This window comes from Natator depressus, chromosome 4, assembly GCF_965152275.1.
Source record: "Natator depressus isolate rNatDep1 chromosome 4, rNatDep2.hap1, whole genome shotgun sequence".
Taxonomy (NCBI): domain Eukaryota; kingdom Metazoa; phylum Chordata; order Testudines; family Cheloniidae; genus Natator; species Natator depressus.
Genome location: NC_134237.1, coordinates 74,138,026 through 74,165,067, shown reverse-complemented (window position 1 = coordinate 74,165,067; position 27,042 = coordinate 74,138,026). Strand labels below are relative to the sequence as shown.

The 27,042-nt window shown below is 39.3% G+C and overlaps 1 protein-coding gene across 3 annotated transcripts in view; it reads left to right on the top strand.

Annotated features, from left to right (window-relative positions):
- Positions 1 to 21,926, top strand: part of ASB5 (ankyrin repeat and SOCS box containing 5) — a 52,408-nt gene extending 30,482 nt beyond the window's left edge. For 2 of the 3 annotated variants that reach the window (XM_074951188.1, XM_074951189.1), the window contains exons 2-7: positions 10,401 to 10,480; positions 12,328 to 12,435; positions 13,743 to 13,893; positions 14,028 to 14,162; positions 15,896 to 16,087; positions 18,198 to 21,926. In XM_074951188.1, the coding sequence (XP_074807289.1) occupies positions 10,401 to 10,480; positions 12,328 to 12,435; positions 13,743 to 13,893; positions 14,028 to 14,162; positions 15,896 to 16,087; positions 18,198 to 18,325 (794 nt within the window). In that variant the 3' untranslated portion in view covers positions 18,326 to 21,926. Of the gene's footprint in view, positions 1 to 3,259; positions 3,414 to 10,400; positions 10,481 to 12,327; positions 12,436 to 13,742; positions 13,894 to 14,027; positions 14,163 to 15,895; positions 16,088 to 18,197 lie in introns of those variants that run through there. The other variant, XM_074951190.1, reaches the window with a different exon arrangement.
- The last annotated feature ends 5,116 nt before the right edge of the window (positions 21,927 to 27,042 follow it).

The window sequence follows — 27,042 nt, the reverse complement described above, 5'->3', positions numbered from 1 at the left end:
TGTGTGGATAGGCTACATCAGGATTAAGAGTAATCCATTGTATTGCCAGTGCTAGGAAGGACCAGCAGGTACTGGTGGGGAAGAAAGGATAGTCTTGGTGGTTTAGGCACAGAGTTGGAGGTCAGGAGATCTATATTCTATTTTTGGCTTTGACACAGTCGTCTGGTTTGATTTTGGACAAACTGGTTAATCTCTCTATGCCTATCTCTTTAACTGTTGTTTAAAAATGTGTATAATAATGCAGGTTATTGTGAGTTTTGCGGTCCATGCTTATAAATGACTGAGATACTCTAATAGATGGCACTAAGGGCCAAATCATGTCCTGGGATTGCTGCCGCCTTATGTCCTATCTGGGCTGCTCACACCACAGGGGGGAGCAAAGCCTCAGTGATGAGACTTCTCCCCCTCCCATTCATGTGGGCAGGCAGACATGGGGAGTGGAAAGAACCTTGCTGCCTCTTACCCAGAGATTGTGGTAAATTCATGATCTAGCCCAATGGTTTTCAACCTGTGGGCCACGAATGGCTCTGTCTAAGGGGTCTGCAAAGGTTGAAATTACCATAGAAAAGTGGTTTTCAACCTGTGATCCGTGGAACCCTGGGGTTCCACAGACTATGTCTAAGATTTCCAAAGGGGTCTGCACTTCCATTTGAATTTTTTAGGGGTCCACAAATGAAAAAAGGTTTAAAACCACGTGACTAGCCCTACCATGCAAATATTTTTATGAGGAATCCAACAAATTTTTTGAAGAAAAACATAGGTGGTGACTTTCCTGGTCTCATGCTAAAATTTTGCCATGTGCATTAAAGCAGCATCCTGTTTAACATGAGAACCCTGCATACGGGAACCCATAAGCCAAATATGAAAGTTTTAGATATCACATTTTAATAAACCATAAAACAGAATAATAGAATATATTTAACTGCAATGACTGAAAGTGAGAGCCTGACACAAAGCCTGTTGAAGTCAACTGAAAGGCTTCCATTGATTTCAGTGGGCTTTGGATCAGGCCTTACATTAGAATAAGTTGTGATGATTTATTTCACAGTGCTTCTGCCATTAGCTTTTGAATGGCTTCAGAACTGCCACTTTTTTCATAAAACCAAATCCCATTTTTCCTCCAACTACCTTTTGTTCACTAACATTTTAGACCAAGATTGCTTGCTACAGCAGAATCCACTGAAAAAATACATTTGTTTCTCCTTAAATTCATTATTAGATTATAAATGCTCCTTGGCAAAAATGTGTCTTCTGGTGTGTCTGGACAGTGCCTTGCACACTGTAGGTACCACCTGATTGCTGATAATCATAATGATAATTTTTGAAAAATGCCACACTGGGTAACCTGAATATTTTTCAAGCTTTGGTATGTGAAAAAGAAAAGGTTCAAATCAGTTTCCTTAAAAAGTCAACCTGCTTTGTTCATTCAAAGTTGGAAAAAGAATACTAAATGTAGCTCTACATTCAATTTAACAACCTAATAATTAAGAACCTCTACCAGTCAGTAGTGAGCTGCAAGAAGATAGCCAGAAAGAGGGGCATGAGGGGAGTGGGGAGGAGAGACAAAATCCTGTTTTTCTTACTGTTAAGAACAACATTTGCTTATGCTAGCTCACAAACTAGCAGCAATTTTCTTATTTGCTTTTAAAAGTATTAATTCAATATAACTAAGTAGCCTGTGTGATCACTGCCTTTATCTTCACTCACTAGGCTATATATTTATAATGATTTGAGTGGATATCTGTAAAATAATTTATTATTCATAAGTTCATCTCATTCCACAAGGTAAAAGATGGGTAATTAAGGCTTGATCCTACAGTCCTTATTCAGGCAAAAAGAAAAGGAGTACTTGTGGCACCTTAGAGACTAACCCATTTATTTGAGCATGAGCTTTCGTGAGCTACAGCTCACTTCATCGGATGCATACTGTGGAAATTGCAGAAGACATTATATACACAGACACCATGAAACAATACCTCCTCCCACCCCACTCTCCTGCTGGTAATAGCTTATCTAAAGTGATCATCAAGTTGGGCCATTTCCAGCACAAATCCAGGTTTTCTCACCCTCCGCCCCCACACAGACAAACTCACTCTCCTGCTGGCAATAGCTCATCCAAACTGACCACTCTCCCCACAATGTGCATGACAATCAAGGTGGACCACTTCCAGCATAAATCCAAGTTTAACCAGAACCTCGGGGGGGGGGGGGGGGAAGGTAGGAAAAAACAAGGGGAAATAGGCTACCTTGCATAATGACTTAGCCACTCCCAGTCTCTATTTAAGCCTAAATTAATAGTATCCAATTTGCAAATGAATTCCAATTCAGCAGTTTCTCGCTGGACTCTGGATTTGAAGTTTTTTTGTTGTAAGATAGCGACCTTCATGTCTCTGATTGCGTGACCAGAGAGACTGAAGTGTTCTCCGACTGGTTTATGAATGTTATAATTCTTGACATCTGATTTGTGTCCATTTATTCTTTTACGTAGAGACTGTCCAGTATTTGTGTATTTGTACCTGTATTTGTGCTGGAAATGGCCCACCTTGATTTTCATGCAGGTTGTAAGGAGAGTGGTCACTTTGGATAGGCTATTACCAGCAGGAGAGTGAGCTTGTGTGTGTGGTTTTTGGAGGGGGGTGAGAGAACCTGGATTTCTGCAGGAAATGGCCCACCTTGATTATCATACACATTGTGAAGAGAGTGGTCACTTTGGATGGGCTATTACCAGCAAGAGAATGAGTTTGTCTGTGTGGGGGCGGAGGGTGAGAAAACCTGGATTTGTGCTGGAAATGGCCCAACTTGATGATCACTTTAGATAAGCTATTACCAGCAGGAGAGTGGGGTGGGAGGAGGTATTGTTTCATGGTGTCTGTGTATATAATGTCTTCTGCAATTTCCACAGTATGCATCCGATGAAGTGAGCTGTAGCTCACGAAAGCTCATGCTCAAATAAATGGGTTAGTCTCTAAGGTGCCACAAGTACTCCTTTTCTTTTTGCGAATACAGACTAACACGGCTGTTACTCTGAAACCTATTCAGGCAAAGTTTCCACTGATTTCATTCGGAGTTTCACTGGTGTAGAGGTTGCAGGATCAGGGCCAATAGAAACAATTAATATTCCCAATATGTTAACAATTTTATATAGTTATATTAAATGGCAGTTGCTGCTTTTTAGTAAGAAAAAAAGTTGGTGGCCGCATAAGCTGATGCCTTCAGAACTGTGTTTACACCATAGGTTTTAGAGGTGAAAGTTCATATTACAAGGAGCTGCTGATCTCCTTGCAAACATGGCTGACGTGTATTAAGAATAGGCCCCAGCTAGGGGGGACGGATTTTTATTTTCACACTGAAAGAAATGAGTAGAATTTATAATTGCAACTGGCTGGAAGTGCCATGGGGAGATGGAGATTTAGGTACTGTATTAAATTTTTAAATAATTCTTTGTTCTTGTCTGTTAATAATATGAATTCTTTTTTACTCTATTTCTCTCTCATGTTTACAGAACAGTGTAGGCTGCTGTTCCCTGTAAATTATATACCAGATGGCTTGGAACTAGTGCTGTTTCTAAATATAGAGAGAGGTAGCTTGTGTTTAGCATCAGAAAAAGACCACAACAGTAGAGACCCGATAGATCAACAGGTTTTGAATAGGATCTATTTGCTAATATTGCTCTTAGACAGCATTATGAATTAGTACATTTATTCGTGTTCTTAACACTTTCGAGATAACAGAAATTGCAAAACCGGAAATCAGCAGAAAGCAATGAGTTAAATAAGTTAGAATGTTGCTTTTTAAAGACATCTTTTGATATTTTATTTGGAAGGCCCAATTTTATGAGGCTGATTCTGTCCCCATTGTACTTAAAGACAAAACTCCTATTGACTTCAATGGAAGCAGAAGCAAATTCTTGAAAAGTGGAAGAATTTTTCTAAACTTAATTTGCACAGAATATTTCTGCAGTAATTTTAATATCTGTACACTGTTTATAATGCAAGCAATCACATAACTAAGCACTCTATATTTAATGGGTTTAGCAGAAGCCATCAGCTGCTGGATTTCACTGTTCTTGTGGGCAGCAACTGAGGGAAGGTCTAGGTGCAAAATAGAACTTGGAATGCAATCTAGTATCATTTGATTCTCACATGTCACTGAAGTAATGACCTTAGCAGGCATTCTGCTGAGCAATCCAAGAGGGCACATGTGAAGGAGGGAGGTGAGGGAAACAAAGATGGGGTAAACATGGATTGCAGAAAGAGATTCTGCCTGCATATCCATATTCTGCTTTTTGTCCAGCTGTAAATATAAAATATCCATAGCACCAGTAGTCAATCTGAAATCTCTTAGAAGATTTTTAATCTGTTTCTATGTTTTGGGCAACGTACAGTTTTGACTGATTTTTTTCTACAGTACTGCAGTACTTCTTACTTCATTCTTTCATCTTATATTGGCAATGGAATAGGCCACCCAAAGAGAGTAGGGAATTTTCTTAAATGGAAATATAAGCTCAGACTTTTGAAAGCAGCCTCTAAATGCGGGCTTCTGATTTTTCTTGCACAATCATTTGCAGCCACAAGAAGAGAACTTTTACTTACTACCTCATTTGTGGGTGTAACCGTTGTTTGAGATCTTGACTCACTTTAGTGTTAGTTATTTATTCTACAAAAGATAAATATTGGCCAAAGATTTTCAAAAGTGATGGTAATTTTGTGTACCCCGTTTTAAATACCTTACAAGAGCTTGAGTTTGAGCGGGTGAACAGTGAGCACTTTCTGAAAATCAGAACTCTTCAAGATGTCTCCAGTTGGTTACTGAAAAGTTAAAGCACCTAAAATCACTAGTCATCTTTTTTAACTCTTGGCTATTGTCACTAAAAATAAGAATTGCAAAATGTGTTTAACCTTAAATTAAATTATATATAGAGAGGATATGTATCACCAATTATAGCAAATCATCCAAAATTAATAACAGAGTATGGCTTTCTTAATAGGAAAACAGGAACTGCCATAGTGGCTCAGACCTGTAGTACATCTGATCCAACATCCTGTCTCAGGCAGTGGCTAGCACCACATACTCCAAAAGAAGGTGCAAGAAGCTTCATAGTATGTTGATGTTGGATAGGGGAGTCCCTAATTCCTGTGAGTTCAAGATAGGTTTAAGACCTGAAGCATGAGGTTTTATATCACTTGTAAAACTTTGTTTTTTAGTATTTATTAATATAACTCAATATTCTTGCTATCCATTTAAAAATTCAATTTCTTTTTGAATCTTGCTGAATTCTTGGTCTCAGTGATATCATTCGGCAGAGAGTTCCACAGTCTAATCATGTGTTGGATGAAAAAATATTTCCTTTTATCAGTTGTGAATTATCCACCCTTCAGTTTCATTGGATGTTCCCTTGCTCTCATGTTATGAGAGGAAAACAGAAACTCCGGATCTGCCTTCTCTATACCACTCATTTCATATGATTCTGTCATGTCCCCTCTTATTCACCTTCTTTCTAAAATAAGCAATCTCAGTCTTTTCAATCTCTTTTCATAGGAGCTTTTTCAGGGCTGTAATCATTCTCATCACACATCACTAAACTCCCTCTAAGCTGCAATATCCTTTTGAGATGAGGTGTTTCCAAGTATTGCACACCACTGATTTATATAATAGCATTATATTTTTCATATTATTCTCCATTCCCATTCCTGATGTATCCTCATACTTTGTTGGCTTTTCCCCCCACTACAACTGCACATATGTCTACACTATGGACCTTACAGCAACATAGCTGTACTGCTGCAGTTGTGCTGCTGTAAGGTCTCCTGTATAGCCACTCTATGACAGTGGGAGAGAGCTCTCCCACCGGCATAATTAAACCACTCCCAACAAGCGGCGGTAGCTATGTCAGCGTCTTCCACTGACACAGCACTGTCCAAACTCATGTCGGTCGGGGGGGGGGGGGGGGTGTCACATCCCTCACTGACGAAAGTTTTGCCAACAAAAGTGCTAGTGTAGACAAAGCCCGGTCTTAATTGACCAGTCCACACTAATACGCAAGTGTTTTCCTGAGTTGATACAGTTAACTTAGAACCCAGTAAGATATCAGCAGCTTGTATTTTTTCCTCTAATGGGTATTACTTTGCATATTATCAACATTCAATTTCAAATGTTATCATGTTGCCAATTCACTAAGCTTGGGTAAAGCCCTCTGAAATTTCTCAAAGTCCTTTCTGGACTTGACTTTGTTAAAGCTTGATCTACACTAGAAAATTAGTTCAGTTTAACTACATCCATCAGAAGTCTGAAAAATCCACACCTCTGAGCGGTGTAGTTAAGTCCCTGTGTAGGCAGTGATAGGTCAGCAGAAGAATTTGTTTGTTGACCTATTGCCTCTCAGGGAGGTGGATTACCCATGCTGACAGAAGAATCCCTTGTGTTAGCATAGGTAGTGTCTACACTGAAGCGGTACAGTGGAACAGCTGTGCTACTGTAGCGTTTTAAGTGTAGACAAGCCCAAAGTAATTTTGTTAATGCAAATTTTTCCAGAATTCCAGATCTCATGCCTTTTTACAGATCATTAATGTATCTATTAAACACCAATCCTAGAACAGAATCTTGAGACACCCCTGCTGTTAACCTTTTGCCATGTTGAAAGTTGACAATTTATTTCTACTTTTTTTTTCTCTCTCTTAGCCAGTTCTTGATCCACGGTAATGCATTTCCTCTTACCCCATGACTACACTGTTTCTTAGTAGCCTCCTGTGAGGGACCTTGTCAAAGGTCATTTGAAAGCCTAAATACATTATGTCAACCGCTTCACTTTTATCCACTACGTTATTGACACATTCAAAGAATCCTAACAGACTGGTAAGGCAACATATTCCTTTGCAACTGTTAAGTAGTTACATAAAAAGTAAAAATGGGCAGATAATTTGTAGAAGCTTCCCATTTTAAGACAGACAACATTAACTATTCAGCTTGATGAAAAGAATGTCTGGAATATATCTGATGCTGTACAATAATATTACAAAATCTTGTGTCTAGAACTTCTTGTTCTCCTTTCTCATACAATTAATTCCAATAACAAGTTTACCACTCAGAAACAAGATGATCAGAGGGAGAATAAAAGAGGAAAAAGTGTTTTGGAGGAGAGGCTGTAAACTTTTTCTACAGGCTGTAAACTTTCTATGGTTTCAACACAGTATAACAACAACCACCAAACAAATCAATAGCATAGTTCAACAGGTTGAACTGAAGTTCCATTGCAATTCACATTGATTGCAATACTCTCTGGGTAGTCACAGCATCTACTCAATAAAAATCAATCAATCAAGGGATTGTTATTAAATGACAAAGACATGGTGGTCTATCTGACCCCATGTGCTGAACATACTACTTTTGTGGTATTCCTGCATCAGTGAGTCTAGGCAGTAAGAAAATGGGACTGAGAATCAAACCTAAATTTCCTGCAAAATGTTGCAAATTATGACCAAATCCTAAATCCTGCACCCACCCCAGATAATTAGGCAGACACTTACAACTCCCCATGTTGTAAGTGTCTGCAGTGTTGCTGCAGGCCAGTAGGAACATGAGCATTCTGCAGCTCTCCTAAGCTGAGGCACTCTCATAGAAAGAACAGGAGTACTTGTGGCACCTTAGAGACTAACAAATTTATTTTGAGCTAAAAACTTATGGTCAAATAAATTTGTTAGTCTCTAAGGTGCCACAAGTACTCCTGTCCTTTTTGCGGATTCAGACTAACACGGCTGCTACTCTGAAACTCTCACAGAAGTGAGCTGCAGAGGATCCACAAAAAGGCGTAGGAGGATTTCTACAGAGTCCCTCAAATCTTGACTCCCTACATTGGGGTGGCCAACCTGAGCCTGAGAAGGAGCCAGAATTTACTAATGTACATTGCCAAAGAGCCACAGTAATATGTCAGTAGCCCCCCATCAGCTCCCCCTCCCCGCTCCCAGTGCCTCCCGCCCACCGGCGGCCCCACCAATCAGCACCTCCCCCTCCCTCCCCGCACCTCCGATCAGCTGTTTCATAGCATGCAGGAGGCGAGGAGGAGAGGGGGAGGAGTGAGGGCATGGCAGGCTCAGCGGAGGGAGCGGGAAGGGGTGGAGTGGGGGCAGGGCCTGTGGCAGAGCCAGGGGTTGAGCAGTGAGCATCCCCCGGCACATTGGAAAGTTGGCGCCTGTAGCTCCAGCCCCGGAGTCGGTGCCTATTGTTATACCAATAAAATAAAAACCAGCAGGATCTTATTAATGGGGAAAAGGCAAAATGCCACATTTATTGTGAATACAGAAAGAATCATAGTAAGCAGTCAGTTATAGCTATAACATTCCATTCAATTTCATATTTATTCACACATTCATTCATATATATATACACACACACACACACACACACACACAGGTTCTGCAAGGTTGTTATCATAGTTACCAGCCTTAGAGTTGCTCATGCCAAGCCACTGGCCAGGTGGCCTGGACATGAGGAGGGAGCAGGGCCTTGTCAGATGCTCATCTGATGCTCCTGGAAGTTGGTTTGCAGAATCAGACCCCAAAGTTCTCACTTTCTAGAGTCCACTTTTATAGGAATTTCTTCCTATGCCAGTCTATGGGAATTGCTTCATCATGCTGTTGCAGAATCAATCAGCAGATAGCACATTCCTGACGGCTCCGTGCTGCCAGATGTTATCTTGTTCTTTGGTTCTCCCATCCTTGAGACTGTTGGGTGGATTCCAGTCTGCCCTCCGGGGGGGTCCTCTGGTTGTTTCCACTTGACACCTTCTTCAGCCAATGGACACTGGATTCTTAGGCTGGCACCTCCCTGATCATTCAGTTATTATCCACACCAAGCATCCATCCACATACATCCTCTATCTCTATTTTAATCACAATTGTTAACAAAGCGAGATGAATACAACAAAAGGGCGGGGAGTCTCTGGGTGCTGTTTCTGTTGTTACAGAGTATTGCTTTGAGTCTCTCTCTGTGTGAGTAGTTGTTGCTTTGAGAACAGACTCTGTCTTAGAATGTACTAACACAATTAGCAGCTTGCAAGTTTCACAGAGAGGGAGAGAAACAGTATCAAAAACCAAGAGACCTCTTAATTAGTAATACCCTGGAATTTAAACTATGGGGAATCAAATTCATTTGTGATTTTAATACAGAACTTCTTTAATATGATCCAACACTATACAAGGAGCCACATATTAACTTCTGAAGAGCTGCATGTGGCTCCGGAGCCACAGATTGGCCACCCCTGCCCTACAGAAAGAAACAGAACTGAACCAGTTCTGCTGCTAGGGCCCTCTGTGGCTGTGGAAGTGAGGGCTGGATTTACCCCTAAATCAGTGGTCTGTCTTTCTTCAATAAGAATATGAGCACCATTTTCACAGAACCCTCAAACTGTGCATCATCTCCAAGTTATACATAAAAAAGGTAAAGTGAGTTCTCAATTACTCCTTCCCATTTAGCAACCAAGAGGCAAATGCCACCTCTTTCTCTTCAGCCACAAAAGGCATAAGATACAGTGGAACTGGTTTACTTGTGCTGGATGAGGAAAACGAGTAGTTTTGAGAGCCTGTGCCAGGGATTCTCATTGCCTGTATACTGGAGAGCCCATGCAGTAGAGCTGAACCCTGTAGAACAGGGTCACAACAGCACTGGGCACGCTCTGGGCTTCAGTAGAAGAATCAGAGCGGTTCTGTGTCCTGGAGCAGAAGCTAGGATTTTCTTTCCAAGCCCTGTAAAATATCCTTGCATCAAGAAGCACAACTGCTTGGATTTGTTCCATGGGGAAGGATTTAGCCCTAAAAATCTATTTCTACCATGGGAATTCTCTGTAAGGGACTTACATGTAGATTTCACGTGGGAAGTGGGGGTTAGATGCTTCAGATTGGTCTTATCAACCATAGACATTTTAATGTTAATTTTTGTTTTAAAACAGCATTTCCTTCTTTTCAGGAATGTTTCAGAAGGTGTGTGTGGTCCCCATTTTAACTTCAAATATTCAATCCAATATGTCTATGTTTCCTGTTGTAGCTGGTAGATTTTGATATGCCTATACAACATTTTGTAGAAAATATAAAAGGCTCTGGTAGACAAATACCATGAATAGTGCTGAAATTGTTAAAATGCATTAATAAAAAATACCATGTAGAAACGCTTTCTCCTTCATACTGCAGAATTACTCAGCCTAGATGTTTACAATTAGCAATGTAGCCTGTTTGCTCTTTTTAGTGTCCAGGAAAGAATACATGTATTTAAGACACTTAATCCAAAAAGAAAATAATTCATTTCACAGAACCTTTGACTTATTTTCAGCATAACCACTTCTGCTTTGTTCTGTGCATTCTAAGATCAGTCTAATTCCTGTAATTTTTTCACTAAATATTATTATTCTGTAGGTTCTTGGGCAGATCGTTCACCACTGCATGAGGCAGCTAGTCAAGGACGTCTCCTTTCTCTAAAAACTTTACTGTCACAGGTAATGCCCAAGTGGTTCTTAAAACATTTTCCTTTTTTATCTTATTTGATGACAACCCAACAAAAGGTAAATTTAGCATGATTATTCTGTTACCCTCTCCATGTGAATAATGCAGAAGTATTTTCATTTGGGAGCTTTTGATGCTGTAAAATTTAAAGACATTTCAAGATATTTTCCCACTGGTTTTAAAAGCGTTTTCTAAAATATATTTGTTGTGAAGCCTTGGTAGATTAAACCTATGAAAACTGTTTCCTTGCAAATGTTGCTTGTTTATGGTTGCTATTTATTTGTTTTTGTAAAAAAGAGCAGTAAAGCACTTGTTTTGGAGAATTAAAGAAGAATAGTGCCTTAGAGGCACAGTGCATCCTGGGGTTACTCCTTATGTGGCACAATTTATACACCAGCCTTTACTCTCTGCTGTGCCTACAGGCACATAAACCTTATCCTCAGCTCATGTAAATCAGCATAGTTGCACTGACTTCTCTCCTCATCTCATATAAACTGATGTTGATCCATTGACTTCAATACAGCTATGCCAATTTACACCAGCTGAATATCTAGCCCTTCTGTGGGAGAAAGGATTAGTATATTCTAAACAAAGAAATCATCCTGTCTACTGATCAGGAGGAGGACTTGGGAGTTCTTCAGAAAAATTCATTGAAAATAGGCCAGTGCACAGCAGCAATTAAAAAAAAAAAAAAAAGACACACTGAATATTATTTTGTAACAGCAGAGGGATAAAGTAAAATCAGGAGTTTTACTGTTAGTGTAACAGCAAACCTGCTGTTTGGCAGTTAAGTACTATAATATGGTATCAAATAAGAGCCCTTTCTGGAACACTGGTAAACGGTATTACAGAAAGTATATTGTGTAAGCCAATGTAATAATTTGCTGATGATGCAAAGCTGGCCTCAGTGTAGCATTGTCAACACAAGAGTGGATCGGAATATTATACAGGAAGATCCGGATGACTTTGAAGACTGGAGTAACAGAAATGGGATGAAATTCAATAGTACAAAGTGCAAGATCATGCACCTAAGATCTAATCATAAGAATTTCTGCTTCTAATTGGGGGGCTTATCATTTGAAAGTAATGCAGGAGAGAGACCTGGGTGTGGGAGTCGACCACAGGATGATTATGAGCCACCAAGGTGATGCAGCTATGAAAAAGACAAATGCAATCCTCAGATGTATCAGATGAGGCATTTCTAGTAGAAACAGAGAAGTTTTAATGCTATTGTACAAGGCACTGTAAGATCTCATTGTACAATTCTGGTCACCCATGTTCAAGAAAGATAAATGCACACTGTAACAGGTGCAGAGAAGAGCTACTAGGATGATCAAGGGACTAGGGGGCCTATTTTATGTCAGGAGATTGGAAGAGCTTGGTTTGCTAAGCCTAGCAAAAAGAAGGCTACGAGGCAATATAATTGCTTTCTATAAATGTATCAGGCGGGCGAATAATTTAAGCTAAAGGACACTAGCACCTTCTCCTCTCCCCGTTTTGTAAATAGTTCTCCTTTCTTTTGCTTTTATCAAAATGCCTGAAAATTGAAACAAAAATTTTCAGGGTGAAACAAAACAAAACATTTTGTTTCAACATTACTGAAATGAAACATTTTTGAGTCAAAACTAAATTACTTTTTGATTCACTGAAAAATTTTAAAAATGTCATTTTTGGTTCAACCTGAAGCTAAACATTTTTTTTAAAATTGCCAGTGAACTGAAAAAATCCATTATTCACCCAGCTCGAATAAACTGTGGTGCTTACAACTAACAATGATGAAGACTTAATATCTTTGAATAGCTTTTGTCTTACCTTTGTGTGTGGTTCCTATCCTGTTTAGGGTTACAATGTGGATACTCTGACAATTGACCAAGTCACTCCACTGCATGAAGCCTGCCTGGGAGATCATGTAGGGTGTGCAAGAATCCTTCTTGAAGCAGGGGCAAATGTAAGTATCTTTTTCATATGTAAAGTACTGCAGTGACCTTGTCCAATTGAAAGAGATTTATTCCTTGATTTTTCATCCAAAGCTCTCCACATTCTCCCTGCTCTGCACTATGTTGGTTTCCTTTGTTAACAACAGTAGGTTTGCCTTTTGTGTTTTTTTTTAAGTAACAGTTGATTATTTTAAAAGTCTTTGCTGACTGACAGCAAAGGAGACTGATGGGATCATTGCATAATGGAGGAGAGAGAAGACAGCAGAAGTAGAGGGAAGAGAGAAAAGATCACATAAAATGTGTGGGTAGGATTAGACACCACACAGAAGATGGGCAGAAGAGAGAACAGAAAATAGATGAGAAAAAGGAGAAAAACAGGGGAGAAAGCAAGAGTGAAATTGGACATAAAATTGAGGAACTGTGGCCAACGTAAGCATTATAAATTGAATGTATATTTATTATTTCTGTAGAACCCACAAATTTATTGTTTCTACAGAACCCATACATGGAGAAAAAGACATGTTTCCAGTGCCAGAGATCTTATATTCTAATTATGAGACAAGACACAACAAGGGAGAGCAACAAACAAACAAACAGTGAGGGGAACAGGGAAAAGGGAGCACAAGATTTACAAATAAAAGCATATGCAATTACAGTATTTAGGTATGCTTCTGCATTTCTCAACAGTACCATGCTATCTCTACACACACACACAACTATACAGTAGTAAAGCTTCCAGAGAAATTCCCTCTCCTTAAAATGGGGACTAGCACATGAGGAACATTTTAAAGAGAGTCCACTATACCTAAACATTTTAAAAAATACTTATCAATTTAATTATTTTAAATTGAGTTTTTTGGGAGTGGAGTAGAACGCTAGTTCTTCATGGTTATAGGCTAATTTTAGAGCTTGTGGAGCGCCAAGAAAGAATCATATGATCATAGAGATTGGGGAGTGCTAATGCAAATTTCCATAATGAAAAGAAAACTTTAGAACTTTGAAGTCAATGAGAACTGCTGAGTACTCAGCACTTTTGAAAATCAGGCCACTTATTTAGATTTAGTATTATGGTCAGTTATGTTTTCTAGGATATAGTTTAGCATGCATAATGGTACGCTTATTTCAACAAATAACAAGGGGTGGGGTTGGAAGATAAGAACTGTACAGAAGTTGAGTGCAATAAAGCAATGTTATGGTAAATAGTGTAAATTTGTTGATGCATGAAGCATATTTCAACTATACCTTATTCTAAAACACTATCAGTTAAGAATGCACCCTTTACTTCATTGCCATCTTAGACATATCTTTTCTATTCTAGGTAAACGCTACAACAATTGATGGAGTGACCCCGTTATTTAATGCATGTTCAAGAGGTAGTGCGTCTTGTGCAGAGCTTTTGTTGGAGTACGGTGCCAAAGCTCAGTGGGAGTCATGTCTCCCTTCACCGACTCATGAAGCAGCCAGTAGAGGTACAAAACTAGCTTCTGAGCATACATAGAACAGTTGACAAATTACATTACATAGTGTTAAGAAATGTATCAGGTTTCGTAAATGGAACGTCTAACTGAAGAGGCAAGCAAACTATTTCATACTCCGTTGGCAGGTCACAGCGAATGTCTGGAAGTGCTGATCTCCTGGGGCATAGATGTTGACCAAGACATTCCTCATCTGGGAACATCTCTATATGTAGCTTGTGTTTCACAGCAGATCCATTGCATTCGAAAACTCCTTTATGCAGGTACAAGTTTATTTACTTAAAATATTAATATATTCTTATACTGCCCACTTTTACAATAAGATGTACTCAGCTAAACAAAACTAGGCTTTTGTCAAGGCTAATTCCCAACTGTGGCACTTCGAGTGCAGAAGATGAGGGCCCGCAAGGATTCTAAAAGTTAATACTGGCCACTCCAGGCTTGTATTAAACTTCCAAGGTTACAGCTTTTCTCTGACCTTGGATTGGTAGATGCTGTCACCACCCAAGTGCAAAACCCCTTTGAGAACCCAGGAAGGCACACTTGGGTATTCCTTCCTATGGGGTACCCTCAAGCCCTTTTACCCCGCCCTCTGGGGAAGAGCTGAGAAGAAAAACAAAGGAAATCAGCTGTTGCTACCAGCTAAATAAATAACATGTGCATAAACCTCTTAGGACACAAAAATCCAATTCTGTTCTTAAAAAAGATAAATTTTATTAATAAAAAAAGAAGAAAATACATCTGGGACTTAGACTTTTGCTAGATTTAAAAAACAACAACTACAAGCATCAAAAATAGTCTTCTTGAGGTCCAGCTTAAAGGTTACGAGCAAAACAAAAACACCTGGGGTTAGCATAAAGGAGTCCACAAGCCATAAAGAAATAAAAGGAATAACCTAATCGCATCTTTCTAGACATTTCCTGATCTACTTAATATCTGGAGTTTTAGATGAGGACAGTTTCTAGGTATGATACTGATAAATTTTCATACCTGGCCCAAGGTTTTCACAGCATAACTGCTCCCTGTCTGTCTCATAGCAGTGAGACTTTTTAACCCTTTACAGGTAAAGCAAGTAAAGAACAGCTATTAAGACGGATTTTATAGCTAACTGGCTGGCTGGGTGTCCTTAAAAGGGAACTACCCTCTTCCCCCTTCATTTATTACAGCTTCTTGTTGCAGGACTCTAATTTTAACTTTATGCTCAGACATATTTTTTGTTAGGGGAAACCTTTTGGTTGTTGATTTACAGTATGTGGGGTGGAAGAAAGAAAACATCCACCCAGAGTGGTCTGATATCAAGCATTTTCAGCACCACTGGCCACTTTCTTCTTTTCACTCAATAGTAAAAATAAAGTTAGTAAAGTTAAATAGCTCCCAAATTAGCTTGGATAAAAGTAATCCCCGCCACTGGAGGTTTTAAAGACCAGGTTAGACAAACACCTATCAGGGATAGTCTAAGTATACTTGGTCCTGCCTCAGATTAGGGAGCTGGACTAGATGATCTCTCAATGTCCCTTTGGGCTCTATATGTCTTATGATTCTATGAAAGTGAGAGTTTGAAGTGGGTATAGAGCCATAAGATGCCATTGCCCTTTCAGCAATGTTTTTCAGCAGTTTGTCTGCCTCTCTTTTTATCCTTAAAGCCCCTTCTCTATACCAGTATATCTGCTTACAAAGCACAGAGGCTGAGCTTGAGAGGGAAGAGGAGAGTTAAAAGGAATTTGACTCTAAAAGCCATAGAATGTTTTTTAAACCAGTTAAATATAAGGGGTTGTGTGACCCGGCCTGGACCCAACCCAGCAGCTCACGCTGACCACTGAGTGCTTAGAACTTTTGAAATTCTGACCATTTATTTAGATATATATTTATAAATTTAGGAATGTAACTTCAGACGCTCATTTTTAAAAACCTTGTTCCAGATTTCAAAGCATTACCTTTTATCACTGACAACATTAATTAATCTATTTGTCTCTGTCTCTCCAATATATGTATATAGGAGCTAATGTACAGAAAGGAAAGTATTTGGATACTCCACTACATGCAGCGGCTCAGCAACCCAGTACAGAGATAGTAAATTTGCTTCTTGAATTTGGGGCAGACATTAATGCCAAGAATACAGATTTTGAACGGCCCATAGATTTAGCTGCCCCAAGCAGTTTGGTGGAGAGAATGTTGCTTCTGCATGAAGGTAAGTGGGACAAATATACTTTTGTTCATTATTCTATATATAGTTTTTGGTTTTGGACAAACTTGAATCAGTAAAAGCTGTCTGATAATGGGTTTAAAAATGATTGTTTACACTCAGTTAAAAAATTCTACCTGCAGCTTTGTAAAGTATTGAAAAGATTTTTAAATAGGACAGTTTTTCAGGTGGTGACATAAGTGGACAGAGCACTATTGAATTTATATTAGCTGATGATGTGGCCTCCTTGGTTAAACAGGTGATAACACAAACCAACAAAAACTAGTAGCTTCAACTTATGGCTAACATGCAGCTTATTTTAAAGAAAAACTTGGATTTTTTTAATTTCCTTTTTAAAAAATAGTTCATGGAAATGGAAAGATGTGTTACATTTAATTGTTTAGAGAATGGGAAGAGGAACAACTCTATTACTGAGTAAGCAGTACTGAGTTAGATTTTTTTTTAAAATCAGAATAATTTTTGAGTCATACAGGCACAAAAATATTACTTTAATAAATTGTTATGTAGCTTTAAAACCACCAAATTATTACTCTTAAAGATTATGCATCTGAGAGAGACTTTCTGGAATCAGGCCCTATATTTTTTTCTTCAAAACTGTCCTGTGGGAAATATTTTTTAGATTAAAGTCTTGTACTTTCTTTATGGAGTAAATATTTATAGTTGAATTTAACTGCCCGAGAAAGAAGAGTTGATATATACAACCTTGTCTTTATTTAAGCTGTTAAGTAAAACATAATCGCCAAAAATACTACTTTAAATAGATGTTAAAGGTCTGCTTTGGAACCACAAAACTGAAGGAAGACATCAGTGATAATCTAACATGAGCCTCCAGCTCTGACACGTCATAATAATAATAATGTCTCAGAGCCAGATTCTGCCTGGCCTTTATATGTGGAGAACAGTGGAAAAGAGGGTAGAAGTAGCCTCAACTTTCCTCCCCACATAGCCTGTGTGATGGCCAGGTAGAATTCCTATCCTTGCACATAGGGTTGCTCCCCCTATGCTCTGTCATAGATGCACAGATTCCAACTCCAGAAGGAACCATTGATCATCTAGTCTGACAGGCAATAGAACTTCCCCAAAATAATTCTTTTGAACTGGAGCATATCTTATTTTAAAAAAATCTAATCTTGATTTAAAAATTATTAGTGATGAAGAATCCACCGTAACCCTTGGTAAATTGTGCCACTGGTTAATTACCCTCACTGTAAAACAAAACAAAACGAAACAAAAAAGCCTTTCTTCCAGTCTGGATTTGTTTAGCTTCAACTTCCAGCCATTGGATCTTGTTATGTCTTTCTCTGCTGGACTGAAGAGCCCATTACCAACTGTTTGTTCTCCATGTAGATACTTAGACTGTGAGCAAATCAACCCCACAGCCTTTTTTTCATAACACAGTACCCTAAAGGAGTAGCTAGCTCTATAAGCGAAAACTGATACATTTTTAATGGTGACCATTGAGGGAGCTGTGCGTCCCTGGCACTAATTCAATCCAGTATCACCATCTGAAGGCTGTTGGTCTAGTTTTTAGTAGTCAGATGTCCTTAACACACACTAATCACAGCCAGCAGCATTTCTGGAAGCCTCAGCAAAGAGGCCAAAACTGAATGGGCATGAAAGGTGAACTTCCCTTCAACTCCTGAAAGTGGTCCCTACAGGGAAGGACTGAAATATATTGATGGTGAAACTTGCATTTGTGTAGCATATATTGTACCTATACTATAAATAAAAAGAACTTCAATCTCTGGAGTTGTCAGCAGAGGATCTTTCATGAACACAATTTTTTAAAATTAAAAATTATTAGCTATATAAACACAACAACATGAGTTAATTACTATGTATTCTTCTGGATATTTAGTTTAAATATAAGTTTCCTTGCCCTTTCTGTTTCTTTGATCATTAATAAAATTTGAGTAGCATAATTTTTATTGTTATATATCTTTGAGAGACTATACTGTATAAGGTCAACTGATATATAGAATTTTTAAAATTAACGTTTATTTAGGTACTCCATAATAATATTAAATATACCCCATTTTGTAAACTCCTAAGGATACTGAACATTTACTTAATTAAATCTCTTATCTGTTTGTAGCTACTCCATGCTCTCTTTGCCAACTCTGCCGACTATGTATCCGAAATTGCATAGGAAGAGCAAGACTGCATCTTATCCCCCAACTTCAGTTGCCAACAATATTGAAGGATTTTTTACAGTATAGATAAAATTTAGAAACTTGAACAAGTACTGTTTTGTCTGTATACCGAATGTACCACAGGAAGAACTTCTGGGGAAATAGTCTTTTACGTATTACCATACTAAGTCTTTGACACTAGGAGTCATGATGTAACAATATTTGGGAGCCCTTGAACGACTCGGTGCCAACATGCTAATACAACTGAGTAAAATGAAGTGTGCTAATACTCTGGGAAATGATTGTATAGCTAGCTTTAGCTTAACACTTACTAATTAGCTATTTTGCTGATAAAGTTAATTAATTGTATTTGTACGTTATAATCTGTTTGATACATCTGAAACGCCACAGAGTTCCTTTACAAGTATTGTTGAGTTTGTCAGTTTGGATTTATTATTGTATATTTGTAAATGTCTGTTATTTGTGCCTAGAAATACATGGCAATAGGTGCACTCTATAAGTTGGAAAAATAAATAGGTCTCTCAATTTTTCTTTCTTGCTTTTCCTATATAGGCAATTCATAAATGACAACTAATGAGAACTCATTTCAACCCCTCCTTCCCTTTCCCCTGCACACAGTTCTAGAATTGGCTTACACAATATTCAAAAATATGGACAGGTGAGGTGGTTTCCCCCTTCCTCTCCAACACCACTTCCACAGTTAATTGGAGACCCAGAAGCCATATTTTTGGCTTATCCCTGAAAAGGAAACATAAAATGTCTTCACATCAACACCCCTGTTGCCTGACCTTGATCCTACCATTGGCTCCCCTGCTAATACCTTGAACCCTTACTCATATAAAGGGCACCCTAAACCAGCAGTGTGCCCTGCCTCTTGCAGGAGATGGTGAGCAATCTGACTTTTCTGCATGTACCATTTCCAGTATGCCATAAGAGCCATCTATTCTGGACAGCAGGCAAACTCATCTCCTTCATAATCACTTGTTTCAGTCAATGTTTCAGTCACTGGCTTCATCATGGCATTGAACGTCTAAGAAGCTGGTTTGATGCCAATGGTCCTCTGTGAGGACCCAGTGGCTAGTATGCCCAAGGCTGTGGTGACCTTGATAATAAAACTTCTGTATGTCATCTTCACTAATCACAAAAGTGATTGTGGTTGAGCCTGCATTTCAGTCAGGTAATTGTAAGTTTTCCTGGGCTCAGAGGGAACATGGATGGTATTGGAAACTTTGGGGCAAGCTTGGCTCTCCTCCTCCTCCTCCTCAAGATATACCATCCTAGCATGGTCAGATGTTGTGTTCCCTCATTTGTCTCAAGATATACCATCTCCCTTATCTCCCCACTCTCCCTGCTAGTCTCCTATTTCCTCTGTCCCAACCCTTCTCCCCAATGCCCTTATAACAACTGTTGCTTAGTCGCTATCTTGCGGGCTTGCTCTCTAATAGTGCATCCGATGAAGTGAGCTGTAGCTCACGAAAGCTTATGCTCAAATAAATTTGTTAGTCTCTGAGGTGCCACAAATACTCCTTTTCTTTTTGTGAATACAGACTAACATGGCTGCCAATAGAAACCAATAGAATCACTCTCACTCATGCTCTCCTGCATGTTTGGTTTTTTAATCAGAATGGACTGATGATCCCAGGTTTGCAGAACAAAGGAATGGCTAGACTACTGAATGGTAAAAAATGCACCTGCTAACTTAGTCAAGCCTGTGGCTTTTGAAAATCTTGACTGAGCAGCTGGCTCCTTAACTGTGTCCTGATACTATCCTCTTGTATTAATCAGGGAATTTGGGCCTGACTAGCAAGCTGTTCTGAAAATCCAAGTCCTGACTAGGCAACAGTCACTTGCCCTATGCAACCTATTGAAAATTTTGGCATAAATCCTTATAGAAAGTGAAAACACCTAATCTTAATACAAAATATTGATATTACATTGTAATAATGAAACAAAAGCACCACACAAAGTTTTTCTCTAAATCTCTTGGATTAATCATACTTTAGTATTTTAAATTTAATAAATTATACAGAGATGGGCCCCATTTATAAAGGAGAAACAAAATGATTCCTTCTACAAAAAGTCATTTTTCAATTTGGATGCCTGTTTGTTTGAATATCTCTTTGCTCTTCGTGGTGTCAAGTATCAGGGGGTAGCTGTGTTAGTCTGTATCCACAAAAACAACAAGGTGCCACCTTTAACACCTTTAAGGTGTTAACCTTAAGGTGTAACACCTTTAAGGTGCCACCGGACTCCTTGTTGTCTTTGCTCTTTGACATTCAGACTGTGTCTACAGTACACGGAATGAATCACAGAAAAACATCATAACACATTAATTCATAAGATGGTAAAACATTTTTGTTTTACGTATTATATTAAAATTAATCAGTGAGGGGGTAAAATTTTTGAAAGCAGCCAAGAGAAATAGGCTCCTTGCTGCATGTGAAAGTTTTATCCTAGGACACTTTAAAATGTTTTAATTTCATTGTTTCTACTAACTTAAACCAAAGCACTTAACCTCATCCAATTAATACAAAATTCCAATTCTGAGGAAGATTCAAAGGCAGGCTAGCCACAAGAATAAACTATGTTGGTAAAAATTCGAAAGCCATTCCACATAGGGTTCATCTCCACTCAGGCTTTTCCTTCTCACCCATGAAGCTGTCTGATTATCTTTGCCTTGTCCCTGTAACCTGACATGATAGCATATTTGATACATATGGTATGAAAGGGAAAAAAACCCACCATCCCCAACATCTGTTCTGAATTTATATTTTTTGAATTGCCATTTATGCTCCCTTATCACATCATCTCTTTTGGAATGAAAATACAGCTGTTCCTCAAAGGAACACCATAGTCTGGATCCCAAAAAAGAAAAACATGATGAGTGCTGTACCCCCTTCCTATTGTCTTTTTGAAGTTTCTGTTTGCATTAAATAGACAAGAGGAATGTTGCTTTCCTCTTTTCAAAAGCTTCTGCCCATTCAGTTCTGAAGTTGTTCCCAATCATAGTGTTATTTTTAATCTGTATTTCTTTATAGGGAAATTCTTTGCTATGGGCTTCTGGAATCCACCCCCTATATCGGCACTGCTTTTCTCTTCAAAACTAGATAAGCTAGCCTCTTAGGCTTCAAATCTGCCATGGATTACATGGAATATAATTCAGATTTTCATGTAATTTAAAAAAGTGACAGTAAACATGCATTGTTCTGTGCAGATTGCTATGTGCAACTCATGTCAGATTACATTTAGACAAAGAACCATCCCATCCTTGAAAAGAAGTGAAAACAGTTAAATAAGCATGTTGTACATGTCAGTAGCTCTGGATTTACAAGATTATTCTCCCTTGGTTTACACAATGCCAGAGGTGTCCTATTTTCTCAGAAAAAAAGCAAGCAAACAATTCAAAACATAGCTTATCATGCTGAGCACTATTGCCTCATTGTTTCCTTGTTCTCCAGCACTTGTGGTCTGTAGCCATCTGTTATCTCTTGTCTTAAATTTAGATTGTAATGCTCGGGGCAGAGATTGTCATTTTTGTTTTGTGTTTGTACAGCCTCTAGCCCAGTGGAGTCCTAGTCAATAGCTAGGGCTCAGAGGCACTATAAAAATACAAATAAATAATAATAATAATCATGATCATATATTGTATACAATTCATTACCTGATTACAACCACAGCCACTCACATGCAATACATTTTGATAGTTAAATATAACATTTACATTTCTAACAAAAAAATTAATGAGAGCTGGTCAAAAACTTCCCTGCAAGATCTTTTTCAATGGAAAATGCCTCTTCAATCGCAATGAACATTTTTATCCGCCCCCTCCAAAAAATATTATCATTTGGCTGAAATTTGTCAAAAAACTCACTTCATAACATCTTTAAAAGTTTTCAAAAAGTTTAATTCTATTTTAGTGAGAAAAAAATTTGCCTTTTTACTCTTTTCTTTTGGAAAAAGGGTGGGTAAGTAAAAAATGTAAGAGTGAGTGAGAGGTTCTTCTTCCCCTCTCCCCCCCTCTAAAAGTAAATGGCTTTGTTGGTGAAAAAGCAAAAAGTTTCATGGAACATTTCAAGCAAATCAATTTTTAAATTTTTTTTTCCCAGAAACAATAATGGAAACATTTAGACATGTGCGAATATATGATTTTCTCAGCAGAAGAGAAGGAAAAAACCACAACAGGAATTTTGAATACTTACCCACTGAAAAGTGGAAGATGCAATAACAGCCAGTTACAGAATAGCCACTTTAGGGCTACAGCTGCTGGACTTTGCCAAATTTAAAGAGATACCTGTCCCCACCCCACACCAGGAATGCTTGGATAAAGTTCTTGTACGAGGGCAACTCTCCACAAGAGAGACTCCGTAGGTATTAGCAATTGCAAAGGAAGGGATACCTGGAGATAGGACTACATTTGTAGAACAAAATATATGTAAAAAGTATTAGGGGATTCATCTGTGGGAGCCCAACACAAACAGAGCTGAGCTCTTTTCCACTAAAGCTCTGTAAAACTCAACATAGAAAGTCATAAAAAAAAGAGAGTACATGGCTTAGGGAAATGGGATATGGAGTCTTCTATGCTGTTTGTTTGAATCCAGTCTAGATCAGTAACAACCAAAAGGTTTTATCTTATAGGAACATAAGAACGGCCATACTGGGTCAGACCAAAGGTCCATGAAGCCCAGTATCCTGTACTCTGACAGTGGCGAATGGCAGGTGCCCCAAAAGGGAATGAACAGACAGGTTATCATCAAATGATCCATGCCCTGTCACCCAGTCCCAGCTTCTGGCAAACAGAGGCTAGGGACACCATTCCTGCCCATCCTGGCTAATAGCCATTGATGGACCTATCTTCCGTGAATCTATCTAGCTCCCTTTTGAACACCGTTATAGTATTGGCCTTCACAACACCCTCTGGCAAGGGGTTCCAGAGTTGACAGTGCATTGCATGAAAAGCAGCAGGGAACAAAGAACAGGGAAATGAATTGGTTGTCACAGCCCAGTTTCTAGAAAACATGTCTACATCACAAACTCACAATCACCACCATGTTTGGAACTGTTACCTCTGTTGGCAACTGTTTGTAGCCCCCTCGAATAAGACCAGACATTGAGTAGGTCTGGAACTAAAGCTAGAAGCAAGACGCATGTTGGAGCAGCGTGAGGATGCTTGCAGTTCTGTTGCCCATGCTGAACCTGTTTTATGGATACACAGTAATCTGCAGGTCTGTCAATCTGACACCTTTTACAAGCATGAAATTAATTTAAGTAGGGGAGAAATAGCAATTATACATATCAATAGATATTTAAAAAGCAATGTAGCTGTATACCTATTGAAGAACTTTATATGGTGCTTATCCTTGTAGCATGTGGGCATGTATGGAAGTCATAGTGCTTATTATCCTGAAAGAAAATGTGGGTGAAATCCTGGTCCCATTGAAGTCAATGACAAAGACTCCTATTGACTTTAGTTGGGCCAGGATTTCACTCCTGGTGTTTAAATAACCACTTTTGGGTTCTGGATTAGAGCTGTGCACTTGGATTCTGCAGGAAGATAGATCCTGAATGAAGAAGCATTTGGATTTGTTATTCCCTGGCTTTTTGAATGCTTCAAAAAGACATTTAGGGACCCAAATAAAGCAAGATCTAATCTCTCATTTCCATTCACTGAAATACATGTGAGAAGATTTGATTGTGCATTTTCAGTTAATAGAATTGGAGGACTGGAAGGGACCTCAAGAGGACTTTTAGTCCAGTCCCCTGCACTCAAGGCAGGATTAAGTATTATCTAGACCATCCCTGATAGGTGTTTCTCTAACCTGCTCTTGAAAACCTTCAATGACAGAGATTCCACAAAAAGAAAAGGAGTACTTGTGGCACCTTAGAGACTAACCAATTTATTTGAGCATAAGCTTTCGTGAGCTACAGCTCACTTCATCGGATGCATACTGTGGAAAGTTTAGAAGATCTTATTATATACACACAAAGCATGAAAAAATACCTCCCCCCACCCCACTCTCCTGCTGGTAATAGCTTATCTAAAGTGATCACTCTCCTTACAATGTGTATGATAATCAAGTTGGGCCATTTCCAGCACAAATCCAGGTCTCCCCCCCCTCCCCCCCCCACACAAACTCACTCTCCTGCTGGTAATAGCTTATCCAAAGGGACCACTCTCCTTACAATGTGTATGATAATCAAGGTGGGCCATTTCCAGCACAAATCCAGGGTTTAACAAGAACGTCTGGGGGGTGGGGGTAGGAAAAAACAAGGGGAAATAGGCTTGAATAGAGACTGGGAGTGGCTTAGTCATTATGCAAGGTAACCTATGTTAATTGTATCCAATTTGCAAATGAATTCCAATTCAGCAGTTTCTCGCTGGAGTCTGGATTTGAAGTTTTTTTGTTGTAAAATAGCGACTTTCATGTCTGTAATCGCGTGACCAGAGAGATTGAAGTGTTCTCCGACTGGTTTATGAATGTTATAATTCTTGACATCTGATTTGTGTCCATTTATTCTTTTACGTAGAGACTGTCCAGTTTGACCAATGTACATGGCAGAGGGGCATTGCTGGCACATGATGGCATATATCACATTGGTGGATGTGCAGGTGAACGAGCCTCTGATAGTGTGGCTGATGTTATTAGGCCCTGTGATGGTGCCCCCTGAATAGATATGTGGGCACAGTTGGCAACGGGCTTTGTTGCAAGGATAGGTACCTGGGTTAGTGGTTCTGTTGTGTGGTATGTGGTTGCTGCTGAGTATTTGCTTCAGGTTGGGGGGCTGTCTGTAGGCAAGGATTGGCCTGTCTCCCAAGATTTGTGAGAGTGTTGGGTCATCCTTCAGGATAGGTTGTAGATCCTTAATAATGCGTTGGAGGGGTTTTAGTTGGGGGCTGAAGGTGACGGCTAGTGGCATTCTGTTATTTTCTTTGTTAGGCCTGTCCTGTAGTAGGTGACTTCTGGGAACTCTTCTGGCTCTATCAATCTGTTTCTTCACTTCCACAGGTGGGTATTGTAGTTGTAAGAATGCTTGATAGAGAACTTGTAGGTGTCTGTCTCTGTCTGAGGGGTTGGAGCAAATGCGGTTGTATCGCAGAGCTTGGCTGTAGACGATGGATCGTGTGGTGTGGTCAGGGTGAAAGCTGGAAGCATGTAGGTAGGAATAGCGGTCAGTAGGTTTCCGGTATAGGGTGGTGTTGATGTGACCATCATTTATTAGCATTGTAGTGTCCAGGAAGTGGATCTCTTGTGTGGACTGGACCAGGCTGAGGTTGATGGTGGGATGGAAATTGTTGAAATCATGGTGGAATTCCTCAAGGGCTTCTTTTCCATGGGTCCAGATGATGAAGATGTCATCAATATAGCGCAAGTAGAGTAGGGGCATTAGGGGACGAGAGCTGAGGAAGCGTTGTTCTAAGTCAGCCATAAAAATGTTGGCATACTGTGGGGCCATGCGGGTACCCATAGCAGTGCCGCTGATTTGAAGGTATACATTGTCCCCAAATGTAAAATAGTTATGGGTAAGGACAAAGTCACAAAGTTCAGCCACCAGGTTAGCCGTGACATTATCGGGGATAGTGTTCTTGACGGCTTGTAGTCCATCTTTGTGTGGAATGTTGGTGTAGAGGGCTTCTACATCCATAGTGGCCAGGATGGTGTTTTCAGGAAGATCACCGATGGATTGTAGTTTCCTCAGGAAGTCAGTGGTGTCTCGAAGATAGCTGGGAGTGCTGGTAGCGTACGGCCTGAGGAAATTTATTCCAGCGCTTAACTACCTTGACAATTAGGAATTTAATGTCCAACCTAAACTGCTCTTGCTGCAATTTAAGCTCATTGCTTCTTTTCATATCCTCAAAAGTTGAAGAGAACAACGTTTCTCCCTCCTCCTTGTAACAACCTTTTATGTACTTGAAAACTGTTATCATGTCCCCTTTCAGTCTTCTCTTCTCCAGACTAAACAAACCCAATTTTTTCAATCTTCCCTCAAAGGTCATGTTTTCTAGATCTTTAATCATTTTTGTTGCTCTTCTCTGGACTCTATCCAATTCATCCACATCCTTCCCGAAATGTGGTGCCCAGAACTGGACACAATACTCCAGGTAAGGTCTAATCAGTGCGGAGTAGAGCAGAAGAATTACTTCTTGTGTAATGGCCCTACTTGATGGTCACTTTAGATAAGCTGTTACCAGAAGGCGAGTGGGGTGGGAGGAAGTTTTGTTTCATGGTCTCTGTGTGTATATAATGTCTTCTGCAGTTTCCACGATATGCTATGCATCCGATGAAATGAGCTGTAGCTCACGAAAGCTCATGCTCAAATAAACTGGTTAGTCTCTAAGGTGCCACAAGTACTCCTTTTCTTTTTTCTTTTTACTTCTTGTGTCTTTCTTACAACACTCCTGCTAGTACATCCCAGAATGATGTTTGCTTTTTTTGCAACAGCATTACACTGTTGACTCGTATTGAGCTTGTGATCCACTATGACCCGCCCCTCTCCCCAATCCCTTTCCCCAGTACTCTTTTCTAGGCAGTCATTTCCCATTTTGTATGTGTGCAATTGATTGTTCCTTCCTAAGTGGAGTACTATGCATTTGTCCTTATTGAATTTCATCCTATTTACTTCACACCATTTCTCCAGTTTGTCCAGATCATTTTGAATTTTAATCCTATCCTCCAAAGCACTTGCAACCCTTCTCAGCTTGGTACTGTCTGTAAACTTTATGCGTGTACTCTCTATATACCATTATCTAAATCACTGATGAAGATATTGAACAGAACTGGACCCAGAACC